The sequence below is a fragment of the Poecile atricapillus genome, chromosome Z (assembly GCF_030490865.1).
Source record: "Poecile atricapillus isolate bPoeAtr1 chromosome Z, bPoeAtr1.hap1, whole genome shotgun sequence".
NCBI lineage: Eukaryota > Metazoa > Chordata > Aves > Passeriformes > Paridae > Poecile > Poecile atricapillus.
Window position 1 is genome coordinate 88,495,081 of NC_081289.1, and position 19,113 is coordinate 88,514,193.

Below are 19,113 nucleotides of genomic sequence, written 5' to 3' on the forward strand. Positions count from 1 at the left end.
GTAAATTATTTGCTTTCAGTCAGAAAGTTTCACAATGTTTAAAATTAACCAGAACATCCAGATCTTCTTTGATATAAAAAGCTTTATGGAACTTTTGCCTTGATAAACAGCCCAAACGTCAAACAAAATACCTTCATCAGGCAACAGCAAATTATTTTTTAATGAATTTATATGAAATACTAACAACTGGAGGACACAGGGATGTAGTTTTACATATATACATATATAATCTGTAAAGTGGTTTCTATTTTCATACAAAAAAAAGCTACAAAGATTTTATGGTACTAAAGAAGCCCTTCCAAGCAGGCAAGCATGTGGGGCTTTTTTTATTTTTTTTAATATGAGACAAGTGACTAAATTTAATAGTCATTACATTTCTGATATTAATGCTGTGGCTGATTCTCATGCATAATAATTTCTGTGATTCATGTACATTTTATGATTACTCATGGTTTCCTGCATAGCTTCCGAATCTTAGTGACTCCATACGTAAAATAAACAGCATAAACAAAACAGCACGATAAAATCACTGCTTTGTGTGAATGCAGCTCATTCTATTTGTAACACTTGTCTGAGATATAGGACGTTTTTTTCCAGAAGGAAAAGTGCCATCTACTGAATCACCAAAACAAAACTTTGCAGCATCTTGATAGATTTTTGTAAGAGAGGTCCTTCCCAATTACTGCAAGCCTTACTCAATTTGCAAACATAATTGAGATCACAGCTGACAGTGATATGGTACCTCACTAAGTATTCATTTAATGTAAGTGTGGGTTTTTGTGTTCTTTCTTGAATAAATGTTCCTGGATTTCAAGTGTTAGCTGAAAATCAGTGAACTGCACTTTGAATGTCTTAAGATTTTTACTTTCTAAATAACTTTTGCCCCCATGATTTCTGGGGAGACTTCTTGTGCATCCTCTGCATCTTCTTAACACTATAAAGAGGTCAGACTTCCAGTAAGGAATTACTCTTACTTTCCCTGATTAGCCAGTTTGGGTTTTGTGAGGGTATAGACAGATAGACTATAAAAATAATAAACTGACAGCACACTAATAAATACCATTTTATGTAGAGACAGAAGAAAAAGAACTAAAATGACTAATAGATAACTTTGCTGTGTGAAAGGACTTATCATTAACTAAGACATAGTTTGGCAAGTTATAGAACATTTTTAAAGGCATTAAATTGCTTTAAAGACCAATAGGACAATAAAATTTATTCAGAACTTAGAAATGTTGTCAGTATTTTTCAGGGCTAAGCAGGCACTTGAATGAGTAAAAAATATCAGCCACAGTATAATCCTTCACAGCTCTTAGAAGTATGTCACTACAAAAGTAGAGGGATTGGGAAAATGAACTTGACTTATATCTTCAAAAGTTTGGGAAGTCTCCAAAGATGGTCACAGGCTTACAGGAATTGGATAACCACAGGAGTGTGGGTGAACTCTTGTCGTGACTTAAAACTAACTGATGCGATAGAATCGATTCTTCCTTCTTAAAATAAAAATATTTAGCAGTGAGACATGGCAACACTTTATACAGAGACAATCTATAAAATTACAGTGTCTGTTTGTACCAGCAAATCTGGTAGCAATTTTTGACAATGATAATTATTTGTACAGTAAGAAACCAGCCCTTATCTATGTAAGCCATGTTATGTATAGCTAGTATATACTGTTGTACAGCACAGGTACTTAACTTCTGTCACAAAATAGACTTTTTTCTCTAATTATAAACTGGATACGTGCTGGTTTCTGCATAGATAATTCCACTGATAGCTTTTCATAATTTTTTTTTTTTTTCTGTTCATACAATACCCCTGAGGAATAATATTCAAACACATTAATTAAAACTTATTCAACAACTTGTGGGTTGCTTTCTTTCTAATTTAGTGGTGACTGCAGTTTGGAAATTGTGACTTAGCCAGCTTAAAAAATCATATGATGTTGTTGCTCATATAAAAACAGTTAAGTAAAAATAACCAGAGGGAATGCTTTTAAAAGTCAGTGTTGGAAAAGCTTTCACTTAGTGAGATGAAAAAGAAATCTCCCATTTGACTTGAGAAAAGTTGACAGGAAAGACATGGGGTCTTCTTGAACATGGCCTCCTTGAAATTGTTTGAATGGTCTTTGAGACACCTGGGGAAAAAATTAAATTCTATACCCACTAACATATAATTTCAGCCAAGTATCACAAATTTGATAGTGGCAAAATGTGGAAAGATAATTACACTTTATCTTAGGCAGTAACAGGTGTTGTCAGGCCCTCTCTATTCATATCCCAGTCCCACAATCTTCCCAGAGACAAACTATTCGCCACCGAGTGTGATTTTTACCACGTGCAGACACACTGCTCTGGGCAAGGTTGCTTTTCCTGTTCTGCTTTAGCTAGGTTAAAACATCTCCGGCTGCCAAAACTCTCAGAAACATTTACAACATCCAAGTCAGCCGCAGCCATGCAGGGTGATGCTCAAAGCATGACTTGGGCACTTGGATGCATGCCTTCTGCTTGCTGTTCTTAGTTAGTGGGAAATAGAAATACCTAAACCGACTCCTTTTAACTTTTTTGCAGTAAAATGAAAAACCACCAGAGGTTAGTGATATCTTACAATCTCTTCATTTTGCTCCATAGATTGATCACTGAAGAATAATAGAGGAAGTATAGTATGTGTTCAAAAGCGGCACTGGCCGGTATTTCAGAGAAAGAGACTGGTAGAATATTCGTGAAAGATACTCTGGATCATGTGCCTCATTTATTTCTATAAGGTGTGATATGCATCCTTTACTTACCAACTAGAACAGGGTCTACTGATTATTGCGTTTTTGCAGTGCAGTTTACACAGGTGAGCAGGGACATGTATGCGCCTTTTACCGATTTGGCATTTACACAACAGCGTACTTCCATAGCTTCATTCCTTAGTCCAAACCGAGCCACGTACACTCCAAACGAGCCAAACCGGTCGCTAAACACTACAGGGCTGTGAGTGTCACCCCTCCAAAAATTACTTTTGTCACCAGAACCATTGTTGCTGTTTACTTCAATGAACCAGGCACGGGAAGCGTTTCCTTTTGGGGGGCTGTTTTGGTGGGTTTTGACCTTTTCCCCGTCAGGCCCGGAGCGACCCGTCCCGCTCCCGGGGACAACGGCGTGGGGCTCCGCCGCGAGCCAGCACCGCGCACCCTTTGGGAGACACAGCACAGTGCTCTCGCCCCCAGGGGCCTTCGGGCACCGAGGAGGTGGGAGAGCATCTCTTCCGAAGAAGCCGCCGGGCCTCGCCGGTCCCCAGGAGCGCGGGCGGTGAGCGCTCCTCCCCCGGCCCCCGCTGCCTCCCGGAGCCGGGTCCGGGGCGGGCCGGGGCGGGCGCGGGCGGGGCGAGGCGCAGGCGCGGCGCACGGCGGGCTGCAGCCGGGCCCCCGTGCCGCTCCGGGAGCCGATGGCAGCTGCACAGCGCGGCCGCCCGGCGGAGCGCGGCGCGGCTCGGCGCCCCCGGCGCGGGATGCGCGGGCGGGCAGGCGGCGGCGGCGGCGGCTGCGGCAGCTCCGGGAGCCGGAGGGACGGGGCCGGGCGGCCGGCGGCCGCCGCGCTCGCCTGACCTGCGTGCCCCGCTGGCCGCGCCGGGCTGCCCCGAAGGATGTCCGCCCAGTCCAAAGGGACCGCATCCTCCTCCTCCTCGCCGTCCGAGGGGCCGCCGGCAGCCTCCAAAGCCAAGGTGAAGGAGCAGATCAAGATCATCGTGGAGGATTTGGAATTAGTCCTGGGGGACCTGAAAGATGTCGCCAAGGAACTTAAGGAGGTGAGAACGAAGGGCTGCGCGGGTGGACCCTCCGTCTGTCCCGTGTGGGGCAAGCGCCCCACCGCCCGCAGGCCGGGGTCCGGCTTCCCCCGGAGCTCTGCTGCCTCCCCCAGGCTCCTTTTACCGCTTCTTCACCGCGGTCGAGCAACTGGTGTCCAGGCTGGGCACCAGCACGGGTAGCTCCCCGCCGTGCCCCGGGCGGGCGGCCGGACATCGCCGCGGCCCGGAGCGGGCTGGAGCCCGTGTCCCAGTGCCGTGCGCCCCGGGACCAGCCGTGCTCCCCTGACTGCGCCGCGGCTCTGCTCGGGGACTCCCCACCTCAGAGCACCCCGCGGAGTTTTATTTTTCCCGGGGCGGGTTGCCTCTCCTGGGAGGTGTCTGCTGGGCGAGGAAGGCGTTCTGGGGAGCAGCGGGACCCGCAGCGCTGCCCGGTTCCGGGCTGAGCCGCGGCGGCGTCCCGGCGGTGGGAAAGGACTCAGGAACGACCCCGCTCCGGCGAGTTTAACTTTTCGGTGTCGCGGTGCAGCCGTGCTCGCCGCCAGCCGCAGCAGCAGCGCCGCTCGCTTCTCCCCAGCCGTGAGGGCTGAGCGGCCCCGGGCCCCGCGCCGCCCTCGGCGGAGGCTCCGCGCCCGGCGCCGCCAGGTCCGCCTCAGCCTCTGCAGCCTGCTTCAGCGAGAGCCGGGCGTCCTGCTTATCGACCCTATCTCGAAAGATTGCCTTTGCAATCTCTGTTGCGGGTGGCGGATGTCATCTCCTCTAGGTTAATCTGCAGGCAGAGTGCGATTACCGCGGGCACGTTCATAAGCAGGGAGATGCAGTAGCTGAAGGAAAAGAATTTAGCCGTCCTTTTGGAGATTTCCAGGTTATCTTGATTTTGCTACACAACTGGTCGACAGATGGTTAGATTATGCACCGGAATGCAAGTCCAGAATCTCTGTGTATTGCTTTGTAATCCTATATTTGACTTTTATAATAAGCTACAGGGTTTTTTTTGCCATCAAATATTAGTTTTCTATTTCAATAGCATTGTCAACAAGTTTCTTTCAACAGTCTTTGGCCATCTGAGGCAGTCTGAAATTCACCCAGTGCTTTGTATAATGTTGAAAGATGTATAAACACACGGCTCACTAATCAGAGCTGTTAGGCCCTTTTTTCACTCACAATTCTATGTTTCTCCTTTTTTTTTCTTTTTAAAAAATATATCTATAATTTATCTTTTTCTTGATGTGCTGCTGTACTATGCTTTGTAATTTTTTGAGGTATTTTGAAATGGAAATAAACAATGTTTGTAGAGCAGCTCTTTAAACGTTTCTTAGACCGACAGCGTAAACTGGCTTCTGTTGCTGCAGCAGCACATTTTCAGGACCTGGAAAGGATGTAATGTGTTCTGTCCCATGAATGTAAATCGTTCCCAGCACATAATCAGTCCTAGCTTTCTTCTAGTGAGCAAACAGTACCGCTGTAAGTGGAGATCGTATATCATCATTTACTCTGTGGCATGTTTTATCTAAGCAAACTTGTCCGTTCTGGTTGACTGCATCTGTAAAAGAGAACTGGATTTACCTCTGCTTCATAAGGAAACTTGTAGAGAAATGGAGCTGTAACGCTGTTAAGTACTGTGTACCTGTTGAAGAGTGCAAGAATTGCCAATAGCATGTATTTTGAGAAAATAAAGCTATTTTTGTGAAAAGAATAGTTACATCTTGTTTCTGACTACACATGAGGTTTTAACGTTCTTCACCAAATATGCCTTGTAAAGACCGTAGCTCTGATACTCCATCAAGTATGAGTTGCATACACATACCATCTGCTTGATTGCAATATTTTCATTATGTGTTAAGCACACTTTATGTGACATTTGTTTTGGAAAGTCTGCAAAAGTTTGTCCTCTGATTACCTACCTTTAGTTTGTCTGCCTTTATAGGATGGGCTAAATCTGCACAAAAACTCTTGACATAACTACAGTGTATACTTTTTATGTAAAAGTGAGTTAATTTGCAATATTATGAGCTAATAACCAGTCTCTTTCACAGGTTGTTTGTAGGTGTTAGGAAGCACTGACAGGATCTTTGTTAAAGCTTACAGGAAGTTAGTCTATAGTCAGTTTTGGTGTATTACACATAGAAATATAACTGTGCTTCATTTAGGTTCCCTACTGTTGGACGAAGTGATGAAATAGAGCAATTTCTATATTTCTGGAAATGTTGTTGCTGCCTTTTTTTTTTTCCCCCAGGGTGTTGCTGCAGCCCAGCTGTTGTGCTACAACCTTTTCTGATTTTTTTTTTTTTTTTTTTTTTTTAAATGGGTAATATAGTATACTGGGAACAGCCTTTCATTTTTTTTTTTTATTACTATTTAAAAAGTTTTCAATTCAGGTACAGTGGTAGGACATGAAAGTTTTTTAGCCTCTTTTTTGTATAGTTCAGTAATATTTAGTTGTGATATAGAAAATACAATGTTACATTAATTTTTTTGTGATTTACATCATTTTTAGAATACTTTTTTTCTTTTCACGCCTACATATTTGTTACCTTTAAATGTGAATTACAATTACATTCTTAATGGAGCACTTAAGTTATTGTGATAGACTTCATGACTATGTTTCAGTCTTCTTTTTAAGATTTCATAGTACTGTCAAAATGAAATACCAGTATGTTGCTTCAAAATGAACTGCTCTGTAACAGTAAGTAACATGGCTGTAGAGTATTTGTATGTTTTATGACATTTAGCTTGTTATGGTTTACTTACATTAACGTACTTGCATCTGCCCTATGTTCTGAACCTTTTTCTAATTGGTTCTTTAACATTTTTTTATGTTTTTAAAAAGTGGAAATTTGGGGCTGGGTAGAGGATGGGATGTTAAACCCAGATGGGCAAACCATGAAGTTTATAAATACTGTCTAGAAGCATGTGGCTAAATCATGCAGATTAAAAACAAATACATTATAAGAGTTACTGTGTCTCAGAAGTGCAACATCCCTTTCCTCCCTCCCTCTCTCCCCCCTATTTATTGTTCTGGTCTGCTTAGGCTAAGGTAACCACAGAAGATTGAGGATGGAGAAGAGAGGTGACTTGTAGACACAGAAGGATGAAGTGGTGCTGAGTCCAGAGTCTGAGCTGGATGTATGGCTAGTCTTCTCTAGGGTGCCGTAAATTTAGGAGAGGCTTTGCCCTTTTGTCTCCTTGCATGGGTGTGTAGCAACAATGGGATGTCTTTTTGCATTGAAAATTGGATTTGAAAGGGTTTGAATTGCTGTTATTTGATGAATATTCCAAAGAAAAATAAAAGGGGTTCCAGAGGATTGAGTAACACTTTCTATTCCTTCAGTCCAGACTATTTAAAAATTAATTGGTGGAGCCTTCCACGTTGGTTTCCCTAAGAGAATAAAGGAACCTTTCTCACTGGAGTTTGTCTAGAAGGATGGTTGTTATTAATAAGTCTTGTTTTGGAACTAATACTTCTGTCTGGTACCTAAGTAAGGTACTATTGGAAATCAAAAGATGTGTGCTAATTAAGCTATTGTAAAATGCATGATGTATGTAGCCCTCTGATTACTTCAGAAGGGATTGTAGGGGATATACATGTACACCTGTGAACAGCAGGGCACAGATTTATACAACCTTAGTAATGACAATATAATTTTTAAGCCTTCCTTGCTTTCACACTTTATGATAATATTACACATTTCTGTAGTCTTGTGGTTGTTTTCATTAAGGAAATACTTAACTAAATAATTTGATAAATACTTTTTGTAATAATAAAAATTCATCTTGCGGAACAAATTCCTGGAAGTTATGAGACATTTGCATAGCTTTTAATTGGCTAAATATGCTCCAACCTTTTATCGAAAGGAAGCAGCTGTGTAGCTATTGCCAGTGTTAAGAATACTACAAAATGGAGGTGCAGGAGAAACAGAAGTCCTCAGAGGCATTGCACATACATCAGTGAATTTCCAGTCATTTGAATCTACCTCCTCTGCTTTAAATCCTGTGAAAATGTCTTGCTGACAGAATGAGTACATAATCTTCTATCATCTAACCGATGTGTTTATTTTCTGTAAAGATATGATCTATATAATTTTGGCATTACTTAATATTTTCTAAGTGATGATGGCACTAGCAGATACCAAACCCCTCCCCCAAAACACCATGACAAAGTTCATTATAGGATAAACGACCTGATTCCATAAGCAGGCCAGTCATCACTCTCTTAAGTGAGGGCCGGTCATGTGTTCTGTGGTTTTAATTTCTGGATCAGGACTGCAGAAGTGTATTACAATTTCAACCACCAGTTTTTTTCATTCTATTTCTGGTAACTATCCAGATGGCAGAAGGGTACTTCAAGTTCTTGCCTCTTAAACCAGAAACTAGGAGGTGTCAGGTCCACCAAGAGGACTGGAGCAGCAATAGTCAATCATGTATCGGTATCTCTGATGTGCAGGCAGTGCAACTACCAATATAAAAAAATGGTTGTTGTTCATATTGCTGCATGAGGAGGAGGCAAGGAGTTATTGCAGCATAGTTATGGGAAATACTATATAGAAACCTAAGGGTAGGAAGAAAAATAGTAAAACATGTTAATCCATTCCTTCTTCTCCTGATTACTACCTCTTTGGATTCTGTTCAGGAGTCAAGGACCTGCCACTGTTTTTTGCTGGGTAGTAGCACTTGAAGGAAGAACTTTTTGTGCATATGTGTTCCTAACATTAGAAATCCAATTAAATGCAGATGCCCTACTTTTATCTGGGTACGGGGTCCAGGCCCTCTTAACAGTGCTCCTTCTGGAATCTTTTCTTCGGTGCATGCACTATCTGCATATGAAGATCCTGGTCAGTAAGGTGTGTGAAGGACTGAAGCTTTTCCGTAGTTTTTTTTTTTTTTTTTTTGCTGTGGCTGGGATTGGGATCCAGGTCAGATACCAGGATCAAGGTGTTGCATGAGTAAAGGCACTTGCTATTCCAAAACTTGCTCATCTCTCCAGCAGCAGGTTTTTTTTTTCTACTTTATTGTTACACTTATTCATTTGTGCCAGGTATAGTCATGTACTGTACCTGGATGTTTGACTGCAGAGTATGATTCATTATGTAAGAGAAGCACTGCACAGCAACTTTATTGTGATCTGCCCAGGGGTCCAAAGAGAGCCATAAATAGTCATTGCAAATAACTGTATTTTATTTTTTTCTTTCCATTTATTTTTTGTGGTCTGTGAAGCATTTACACAGTTATAGACAATAAAACCTGCAATGAACTAAGATAAAACGCTTATGCTAGTCGTGTCAATTAAACTAATGGAGCTAAAGGGTAACTGTGAACCTTAAAAAAAAAGACCCCATGTGTTAAGGTGGTCAGAAACATTTATATGCCGATACGTGACAGGGTGAGGTTGCTCCACATCTGATTTGTAACCGTATATACCAAGAGTTACTAATTGTCTTGTGAAACCCCGTGAGAAGACTACCTAGTGTACCTATAGAGAGTTGCTTATTGATACCAAGATACTTGACAGGGAAGCAGACTGCTAATTTGTGCTATCTGTATTATTTTTAGATTCAACTACTTCAGACCTTATATGTAATACTGAGCTCCTGATAGTAATGTGTATTGTGCAACCAGGAGCTAAATAGAGCATATATAAATTCAGTTTTCAAATAAAAACAGTACCACAGTGGAAATATGTATGTTTTTGTAAAATCTGAATTTCACACAGTCTGTGCACTGCTGATCATGATATGGAAAACAGAAATAGGGAGGCACAAACTTCAGTCTGCTGCAGTCTGATTTTTTTACATTGACTTTGGAAAGAACAAAACTAAGTTCGAGTGATGGAAATTAGTTTTGGGTTGCATAACTTTTATTTAAACTTCAAAATTTAGAGCATTTAATTGCTGCTACACATGTGTATGAGTGCATTATGGTACACCAAGGACTGGGTTGAACTGTCATTGAAGCTTTGAAGATTTTTGACAGTCTCTTCTGGCAATTATACAATATTTCTGTTTGCATTACTCACCTTGGACAAAGTTCTGTAATACCTCTCCTACTTCCAGTCAAAAACTTCCAGCCAAATTACTGCATGTGTTGTACACATGTCTTGTGCACAACTAATTAGTACAGCTCTTGGGAGAGCTGTGGGAGAGGTGCAGATGTTGTCCCTGAGTTTAGATTGCTTTCCCACAGTGCCTGTTTCACAATACCTTTGTGAATGAGCATCACTATTCTCTTCCAGTTTTCATTTCTTTTAGAGTTGCAAAATATTGATGGCTCAGTCTCCTCTTAATGATATACTTAGAAAATTCTTTGAAAATCTGGTGAAAAGAAGAAAATATTCAATGACTTCACAGAGTAGCTTATTTATATCTTGTGAAGGTTCTTCCTTTTTCTTTTTCCTGCTTCAGCAGAAGTTGCTGCTGTGAGGCAGAGAGAGTAAAGGGTTGTCTTTTGCAATTGGTCTGCTTTCTTTCCCGCATAGCCTGTGTCTGACAGCTGTGTAGGTTACCACTAACCTAGTTACCTAAATGTAGACAGGCCTTTATTTTTCTTTGCTATAGTTGGCCTTTTGTTTATTTGTTCTTTCTTTGTTTTCAATAGAAGCAGCAAATAGCAGTTAACGTACACTTTTTTCTTCATAAGTAAAATGCTACCTCTTCTTTAGGTGTGAATGTGTGATAAAGGACTACAGCCTATACATACCTCCTACTTACAGCTCCTGTCCATCTCTGTACAAAATTGACTGGTCATTCTTGCTGCAGTGACCTGCAGTGCTTCAAAATGCCATTTATCGCTGTACCCAGGGGAAGAAGAAAAACAGACCCCATGGAAGGGCTGAGAATCTCCTCCAGCAGATTTCTCACTGCAAGAGAGATTTCTGTCAGGTTGTGTGTGTTGAGCTTGGTGGCTGAGTCGCTGGCGTTCTGGTTTAGTTTGGGATTGTTGCAGTATAGGTGATGGAGCAGTGAGGAGCAATTACCTCTGAACAGCAGTAGTATCATCAGTCGTTGCTTCTGCAAAAACTGTAGTGTGTTCCTGTGTCTTTAAAGGTTAACCCATCCATTGTTTCTTGCAGCATGTGCCATACTGCATTGTGAAAACTTAGAGCACTGACATTGAATCATTTCCAGATTTCACTGAAGATTATTTCTCAGTAATGTGAAAAATCCTGTAATTTTGAAACGCTTTTCAAAATTTTTTCCCATTACTTTTTTATAAATCCGCAGTCATTATTCTAGTGTTGGACCCATAGTGGTATTGTGTTCCTCTAACTTATCATGGTCTAGTTGTTTGAGTGAAGAGCTTCAAGGTAGAATCAGAGTAAGACATCTTTACTTGCCGTGTAATCATTTGCCTTGTAAGTAGGAGAAGAAGATAAAACTTAATACCTAGGAAAATAGTGTGAGACGTTTATTATGTATTTATTAAGTTTATTAGGTGAGACGAGCTGCAGCAGGCTCCCTGACTTCAATGGGATACCAAAAACTTGATTTCAGCTTTTTGTTCAGCAAAACATAAGTGTTTAAAATATTCAAAATTTTGGTAGCTAATAACATTTCATACTTTACTGGAAATTCCACTGTGTAAAAGCAGGCAGCTTATGTGGGCTGATAGATGTATAGTCTATAAACTTAACAAGGTGAAAGCATTAAGAAATTGTTTGGACTTGCTTCTCCATAATAATTTATTGGTTCATACCCATGTAACAGTGTCCTTTCTGTATAAAATTATATGTGAAAATATTAAACGTCAAGGTCAGTATGTTTTTTCTTTACTGCAGTGTAATAAAACAAAGTGTAATTCTTTCTTTGTTGAGATTTTCAGCTAAATTAATGACTGAAAGTTCGATAGTTATTGGACAAAGAATCCAAACAGATGTATTTATTTCTTAATACTGGATTACAGACTGGTTGAGATTGAAAAGGGCCCCTAGAAATTGTCCAACCCATTCAAGAGTCAACTACAACAGGTTTCTTATTATCTTGTTCTTGAATATTTTCAAGGATGGTGACTCTGCAACCTTTTTGGACTACCTATTTCAGTGTCAAATCACCCTTTTTATGGTCTCGTTGTTAGGCTGTATTTCTAATTGTGCCCCTTATTGTCTCCTTTACTCCTTCTAATGAAGTATGTACCATTGACTCCAGCCCCTTCCAACCCCTTTTCTGGACTAGTTCCAGTGTGTTCATATCTGTCTTGTGCTTGGGAGCCTAGACCTGCAGTATTTCGGATTTAGATTCAAAAAATCAGGTATATATTAAGTAAAAATGCTAGGCCATAAACATTTTTTTTAGCTGAAATTTTAAAATTAGCAGAAGAATATACTGTGTACTTTTTCATTAAAATTGCAGTAATAAGTGGTTATGAACTTTTCACTGCCTGTGATCTGAAGGTGGATTGTATTAAATTTCAGACAGAACAATAAACAACATATTTGCAGTATAGCTCCTTGTATGAATGTAACATATTCATATACACCAAGGGCTTGGAGCTGGTGTTTGTGAGTGCAGCCACTGTAAGCCTCTATGTCATGTTGGGCAGTGATGGTTGGAAGGGATTGGAATGCTTTTATAGGAATGTGACTACTCCCATTGCATCTCTGCACTAAACTGTGATACATCCTTTTCCACACCTTCAAATGGTGTAAACCCAGTGTAATTATTCAGATTATTCAGATTATCTTTGTGAACAATTCAGATTAATTTTTCCTATTCTTCTGAATTTTCACTTTCATTTTAACTATGCTAATCTCATAGTAATCCTTCCATTCCTCTGAGGATTTTTGTTTTATTTTCCTAGCCCTTTTCCTCTTTTTTCGCTCGTAATAGTTACCCCTGTTTGTGTAACTTGATTTACCTCACTGCTAGGAGCTGTCAGACGTTATCTATGTTCTTAGAGGGTTTGTCTCTCCTTTCTTTAAAGTTGATGCATGAAAGTCAGTATCAGAATTTCAAGATAGTCCTAAAAATTTCAGGTGACTCTCCTGTTTGTCTTAGAATCTCAGTTGCTCTCCTCTCACATCTTCTGTGTGCTACTAGGAGATTCTCATGTGTAGACTCATTGTTAGTAGTGTTTTTTAGTTCAGTGTCTAATCTAATGTAGATAGAAACTGAGAGTGGTTGTTTGGATTCAAGTTAACTGGTTATTATTACAACATCAAAAGCCATCCATGATAGACTATTTTAACATTGTTTTCTAAAGTTCGCTCTATCTTTTCTCAAAATAGTACATAGCTGTTCTCTTAAATAAATGATTTTCAGTTACCAGCTAAACTGTACTTTTTTCTCTGTGTTTTTACTGATGACTGCAGAGATGCTTTGAATAAGGTAAGTTCATCATAGCAGATGGTATCTGCTAGTGCTAAGGAGTTTTATCTGTGGTATCTAGGGTGGTACAGTCTAGACATATTTGGCTTTCAATGCTTCTAGGTAACTTTATGGCATGTTTTAAGGTTCAGTAACACTATGGCATTTGGATAAAGAAATAACCTGTATATGAATACAGTATTAGGATAACTTATTAAGACTGTAAAACTATACAAGTATATCTCCATCTGTTGAAGTAATAACTTTCTGTTCCTTGAAATCAAAGTACAGGTGGAAAGGTGAATCTGAAAGACTTAGAAAAAACTGGTTTTTGGCCAATCCGGGATGTTCCTGCTCAAGTAAAAGGAGGAGGAGCTTATTACTTTTATTTTTTTCTTGTTCCCTGTTGACAATTGATTTGCGTGTGCTTGTTTTTCAGTTGGTGATTATTTGATTTGGTCTACTAAAGGAAAAAATCATAAAAAAAGAATGTTTGAATTGTGAGGACTTAAATCATATACAAACACCTTACTTAATTATTTTGTTTAGATGTCTTAAATCTTAGCAAGCAGAATGTTTGCTGATGTGATGCAGCTTTGACGTTGATAGAGCTGTGCCATCTTGTATTAGCTTGGCTGTTGTCCTTAAGCAGTGCCAGCCATTCCAGACTTTTGATGTACATGTTTGTGTGCAAAGTTGGTTTCTTAGATTCACATACCTAATTTCAGGAGAAATTAGAGCCCCAGTATTTATATAGACAGTAATGTGTGTTAATTGCAATAATAAAGTTCCCATTATTTTACTTCAGCCTGAAATTCATTGCATACAAACAAACTAGTCTAAGATTGATCAAAACTATACACGCATAGAAATTTTACATTTAGTATCAGATGATTTATGGAAATGCCCTTTAAAAAAAAATCTTAAAATATCTTCTAAATTTTAAAAGTTCTTAAAGGTATTTTTGAAACTTTCTGTTAAATAATGAATCTTTTCTGAGTGTTTATTGCAAGATTGCAAGTACAAGAGGTAGGTATGAGATGATCCTCCTAGAAAAAAAGAGACTATATTTCAATGAATGACAGCTGTGTGCTATTTCTAGGAAATGAGCTCTTGCCAGGCATCATGAATATCTACTTCAAGTTTCTTACAAATTAAAAAAAAAATAATAAATCAGCTCTATCAAAGTCAGAGTTTATTTACTGTACATAATCTTGGAAACAGAAGCTACTTCATGATAATTTCAACAAAATATTAAACGTACCTACTTATTTTTCCCATAATCTGATAGTCTTCTAAAAGTTCATATCTGGCTTAGAATAAAAATTGTTTCTGAATTTGTATATTCAGCAGATATTAGTCAATCGGAGGCATAAAACAGGGTACTGAGATAAAAAGTTAGTAAATAATGCTCTGAATTTATTCTTTCTTTGGGAAAATGGAAGTAAGTTTGACTTGATGCTTTGCATTATGGAGTCAAATGTAGTTAATAGTAATCTATTATGAAGAAAAGGAAAATCTCGGAGATCTTGTGAATCATTTGCTCAATGTGAAATGGGCCTTTTTTTAGGTTTCATAGCTTCTGACAGTGACATCTCATGTTTTAGGACAGATGCCCTGGTTGTGTGACAGCTTTTCAAATAGATTTTGGTTTTTTTATCACGATCCTTTGGAAGAGTGGCAAGGCCCAGAGGGAATTTGGAGCATTGTTGATCCTTAATTTTCTAAAAATCAAGTTTTCATTTAATAACAGCTTGTTTTGTACAGGCAAAGTACTTCTGCCATGTTCATCTATTATTTTGCAGTTTAATTTAGTTTATCAAGAATGGGACATCATTTTTGTCATTTTGAATTATAGATCTGATATGTCTTCCTTAAATGCATGATCTCTTGTACATAGTGAAACAAAATTATCTGTTACATATGTGCTGATACACTGCAATTAAATCTTGATCAGGATGATTTTTTAATAATTAAATATCTATTTTGAACAGATTAAATTGTTTCCTTTTTGTACTACAGACGATAGACTTCCAACACTTATCTATAATTCTTCCATGAAGAATGTAGTATTAGAGTGGTAGCCTGTATGGCTAGAGGACAAGACACCAGCATTTTGCTTTCTCCCAGTGTAGTGCTCTAGCAGGTAGCATGTCTTAAGGGTTTTCTTCCAGTGGAGGAGCTATTTTATGAGACTTCACATGCTTGTTACTGCAGATGGCCATTTAATGCAGACAGGAAGTGTCTCAGTACAATGTTTTTGTGGCTGAAAATTGTTTGATCTAGGCCAACAACTCCATTGGACAAACAAATAAATAATGACAAATAAATAACAATACCAAGACTGTTGCAGTTTATTTTTTGCTAATGTTGCCACTCGGCTCTGGTAGCTCTTGAATATTTCTTCATTTAGCTGTACATGTTTGTTGGTACAATAGTAAAGAATATATTTATTTTTTATTTCTTTGGTAGATTCTTTCCATTTGATGAAACTGAGCTTTCCTAGCTCTATTTTGTGGAGTGGTTCTTCACAGAAATGTGTGCAACACTGTAGGTGAGATCTAATCAGAACTTTGCTGGAATTGTATTTTGCTGCATTCTGAAGTTTCATTTCTATTTTGTGAAAAAATTGCCTTCTGGTAGCCATTCCATTATAACCCCTCTGCAAAGAGTTCTAGGAACTACTTGACTTCCAGTCTGTGGCACAAAGATGTTTAGTTTCTCCTCATGGTTATGATAATGCACAAGGGGAATTTTATCCCACTTCTAAGTATCTTAGAGATTTACTTCATGCCTTGTATATTGTCTGTTAGGTCTCCTGCATCAGCAAGTTTAGTGAGAGCATTTGCAACTTCTGTGACAGGGTAATTAATAAAAATAGTGTATGACATCAGCCAAAGTCTGGTTAAGGCGTTCCATTACTTTTTCTTCATGACACAAGTCTACTGCTAATATCCAGGAAGCAAGTTAAGTAAACAGTAATCAGCAGTTCACCTGGCCTTCTCTTTCCAGGTGGTGAGTACTTAAATTGTAGAACATTTTGCTGCTATATAATATGAAGAATATGAGTTTTTATGCACTGAACATGAGAGAAGACAGAATTAAGGAGAGGGCATTCTCTAAAGGCATAGAAAAGCATCTCTGTTCTTCAGCATCTCCTTCTACCTAGACTTTAGTAAAGCCTTTGACACCATCAACCCCAGTATTTTCCTGAAGAAACTGGCTTCTGCAGGAGTGCAGTGGGTATTCTAATTGATGGCTACAAAACTGGCTGGATGGCTGGGCCCAGAGAGTTGTGGTGAACCCCAGTGGAGTTCCCGAGGGCTTAGTGATGGGGCAGGTCCTGTTTAATGTCTTTTGTCAAAGGCTGTATTTTTTTAAATGCTTCAAAATTTTTAAATGCATTTAGGGCTTCAAAATTATTTATTTATGTATTCCCATCTAAATGTGTTAATCTACTGTTATTGTATGCCCGGGTTTCTATGATTACTCTTTTTACAGGGTCTGAAATGGTCTGTGTGTGTATAATCTTTTATTGAAGCAGGATTGAGAAGCATTTGTCTGCTTTTACCCTCAGGAATACTCGTGTATTACCATTAGCAGTGGTAATGCTGCAGGTGTTAATGGACATATTTGGAGCTGAGAAGTACCAGTACCAGTGAATGAGTTCTTTACTGGACAGTGAAGTTGATTCTGTGGACTAGGTTCAAAGACATCTAGTTACCAAGCATTTTTATGAAACTATGATTACAATACTGTAGTGTTATTAAATTACTGTTCCAGAAATATATATTAGAGAAGTTGAGCCTGCAAGATTAGTTGAAAAAGGCAAGAGAAAATGTGAAGAAAACTGATGCTGATCTTCAGAATCTGAGCAATGTCTGTATGGTCTGGTGAGGAAATCTGAAATATCAGGACTACAACCTCAGAAAGATTTTCACTCAAGTTTATCCTTGCTAGTCTTTTTTTTTCCCCACTTCCTGTAAAAACCTCCTTTTCATAATCATGAATTGCCACTCTTATTTTCCTGAAGGAACATGCCCACTTTTTTTCCACATTGGTAGTGATCTACTATTATTAATGGAGTTACATTTCTATTTCTTTCAGGATTCTTTTGTCAATATTTTGTTGTTTGGATATTCAAACATCACATTCTTGCATCATTAAGAAAGCATATCTCACTGAATTTTCTCAGCCTTTTTTTTCAGACCATGATTATTTTCCAAAAGCATATTTCAAAATATCTTTTTATCTTCTCCCTCTCCTTTCTCCCTCCATCTTAGAGTAAACAAAGGCTACTTACAAGTCATAAATTCTGTCCTTGTTCTAAGATAAAGTAATGGTTCTAATTAACTAACGTTAGGTGTCTTGACCTGTTTTGTGGCAACACCTTAATACTTTGTCAGGGCAGTGAACTTTCATAAGGTTTCCTTTCTTTCTGGAGGATTAGGTTTCATCTGGTGTGAAACCATGGCCAGTGAATAACGCCCTGCTGGGACTAGAGTGACCTATCTAATAATTTTTCCCCTTTTTCTGCTCTCGCCAGTCTTCTGGCCTTTATTACAGGATCTGGGAAATGTTATATCACCATACCCCATCAAAAGTAAGAGTAATAATAGTTGAATACAGCAATTTAAGTGGTGTTCTTCTGTGAGGGAGTGACATTTGGAACTTGTCTTTGCATGTTGGTACAAATCTACTCTATCTGTGAAGTTAAATAATGTCAGAAGGACCAATTTGCTATAGCGTGCTGTATGTTCATGTCAAAGGAGCACTGTCCAGAGCAGCTGTGTACTACTACAAATGCATAAAATGCCATTCTGACGAGTTTACCTGGTTTTGTTGATTTAATTTTGCTTTGAAGACAAACATAATGTTGTAGAAAGTGTAACACATCACTAGCTTCCAGGTGCTTCCCATTATAAAATATCACCTTCAGTTACTTTATTAAGGTCGAATAGTTCAGACAGAATTTTTCAGTGCTGAGTTCTGCATCATGCTGTTATTATTTTATTTTTTTTTAAAAAAAACCTTTCTTTTACACTAAGTAGCTGATCTACTTCAGAGCAATAAGCCCGGGAAAACGTCATGGTTTTGATCATGCTTGTCATCTTCATGCTTGAAAGCTTTCCCCCACACCCAGCCCCCTGCTGCTTCCTTTCTGTACTCTAGCAAAGAAGTCTAGCCTTTGCTAGAGTATAGTTTTTTGATCACAGAAGCCTGTCTGACATGACCAGGGGATGTAAATGTTCCCTCTGAGCTGCTGTAACAAGATTCCTTTTTTTTTTTTTTTCCCTCCTCTCCTGAGTAAGCCATGCTGCTATGCTCTTGGTGCAGAGAGGCATACACCTCCAGTGAAAGGAGAAGGTTGAAGATAAACTGGGGTTAAGATGTTGTGATGCACCTAAATTGCATGTGAAATTCACCTTTGCATAAGGAAAGGTTGTCATAGAAGTATGGAAAAATAACTGTAAATGAGATACCAGTACTGTAGTAAAGTTGTGACCAGATATGTGCGTGTTAGATAGCTCTGGGAAGAAGAGAAGTCTGACTGGAAGTTTGAGAGTTTTGAGCAGAATCCATGTACTAAAGTCACTTTTCTTCAGAGTACTGAATTAAAAGACTCCCAGTATCCTGGATTTTCTCACACCTTGATCTATAAGTAAGTAACCTCTAGTAAAAGGTGCCTCAGTCTTTGAGATCCCTCATATCATATTATCATATCATATCATCATATCATATCATATCATGAGTGTCAGTTCTCTTGTTTCATTGTGTACCAGTGGTCTTATAGTGATCTACATGACACAACTGTCAGCATAGTATCAGATGATGGAACTGGTCTTTTCCTCTATTTTGGTTTGCATTTTAAACTAGGAGATGCAACACCATCTTAAGTTATGTATTCTTAAAATGGTTTCTTAATAAGTTTTGATGGAGTTTTCTGTTGCATTCCCATGTAAGACTGTGTTACTCAGCGTATTTTGTGATTGTTCATGCTTAGTAATTAGCTATGTTATACTATGCC

At 39.1% G+C, this 19,113-nt stretch overlaps 1 protein-coding gene across 2 annotated transcripts in view; it reads left to right on the plus strand.

The window, feature by feature from the left end:
* The first annotated feature begins 3,492 nt into the window (after positions 1-3,492).
* Positions 3,493-19,113, plus strand: part of PRR16 (proline rich 16) — a 141,340-nt gene continuing 125,719 nt past the window's right edge. For both annotated transcript variants that reach the window (XR_009276043.1, XM_058826052.1), the window contains exon 1: positions 3,493-3,792. Coding sequence is in view for 1 of the 2 variants with exons in the window: in XM_058826052.1 (XP_058682035.1) it covers positions 3,631-3,792 (162 nt within the window). In the remaining variant the exon portion in view is untranslated. The remainder of the gene's footprint in view (positions 3,793-19,113) is intronic.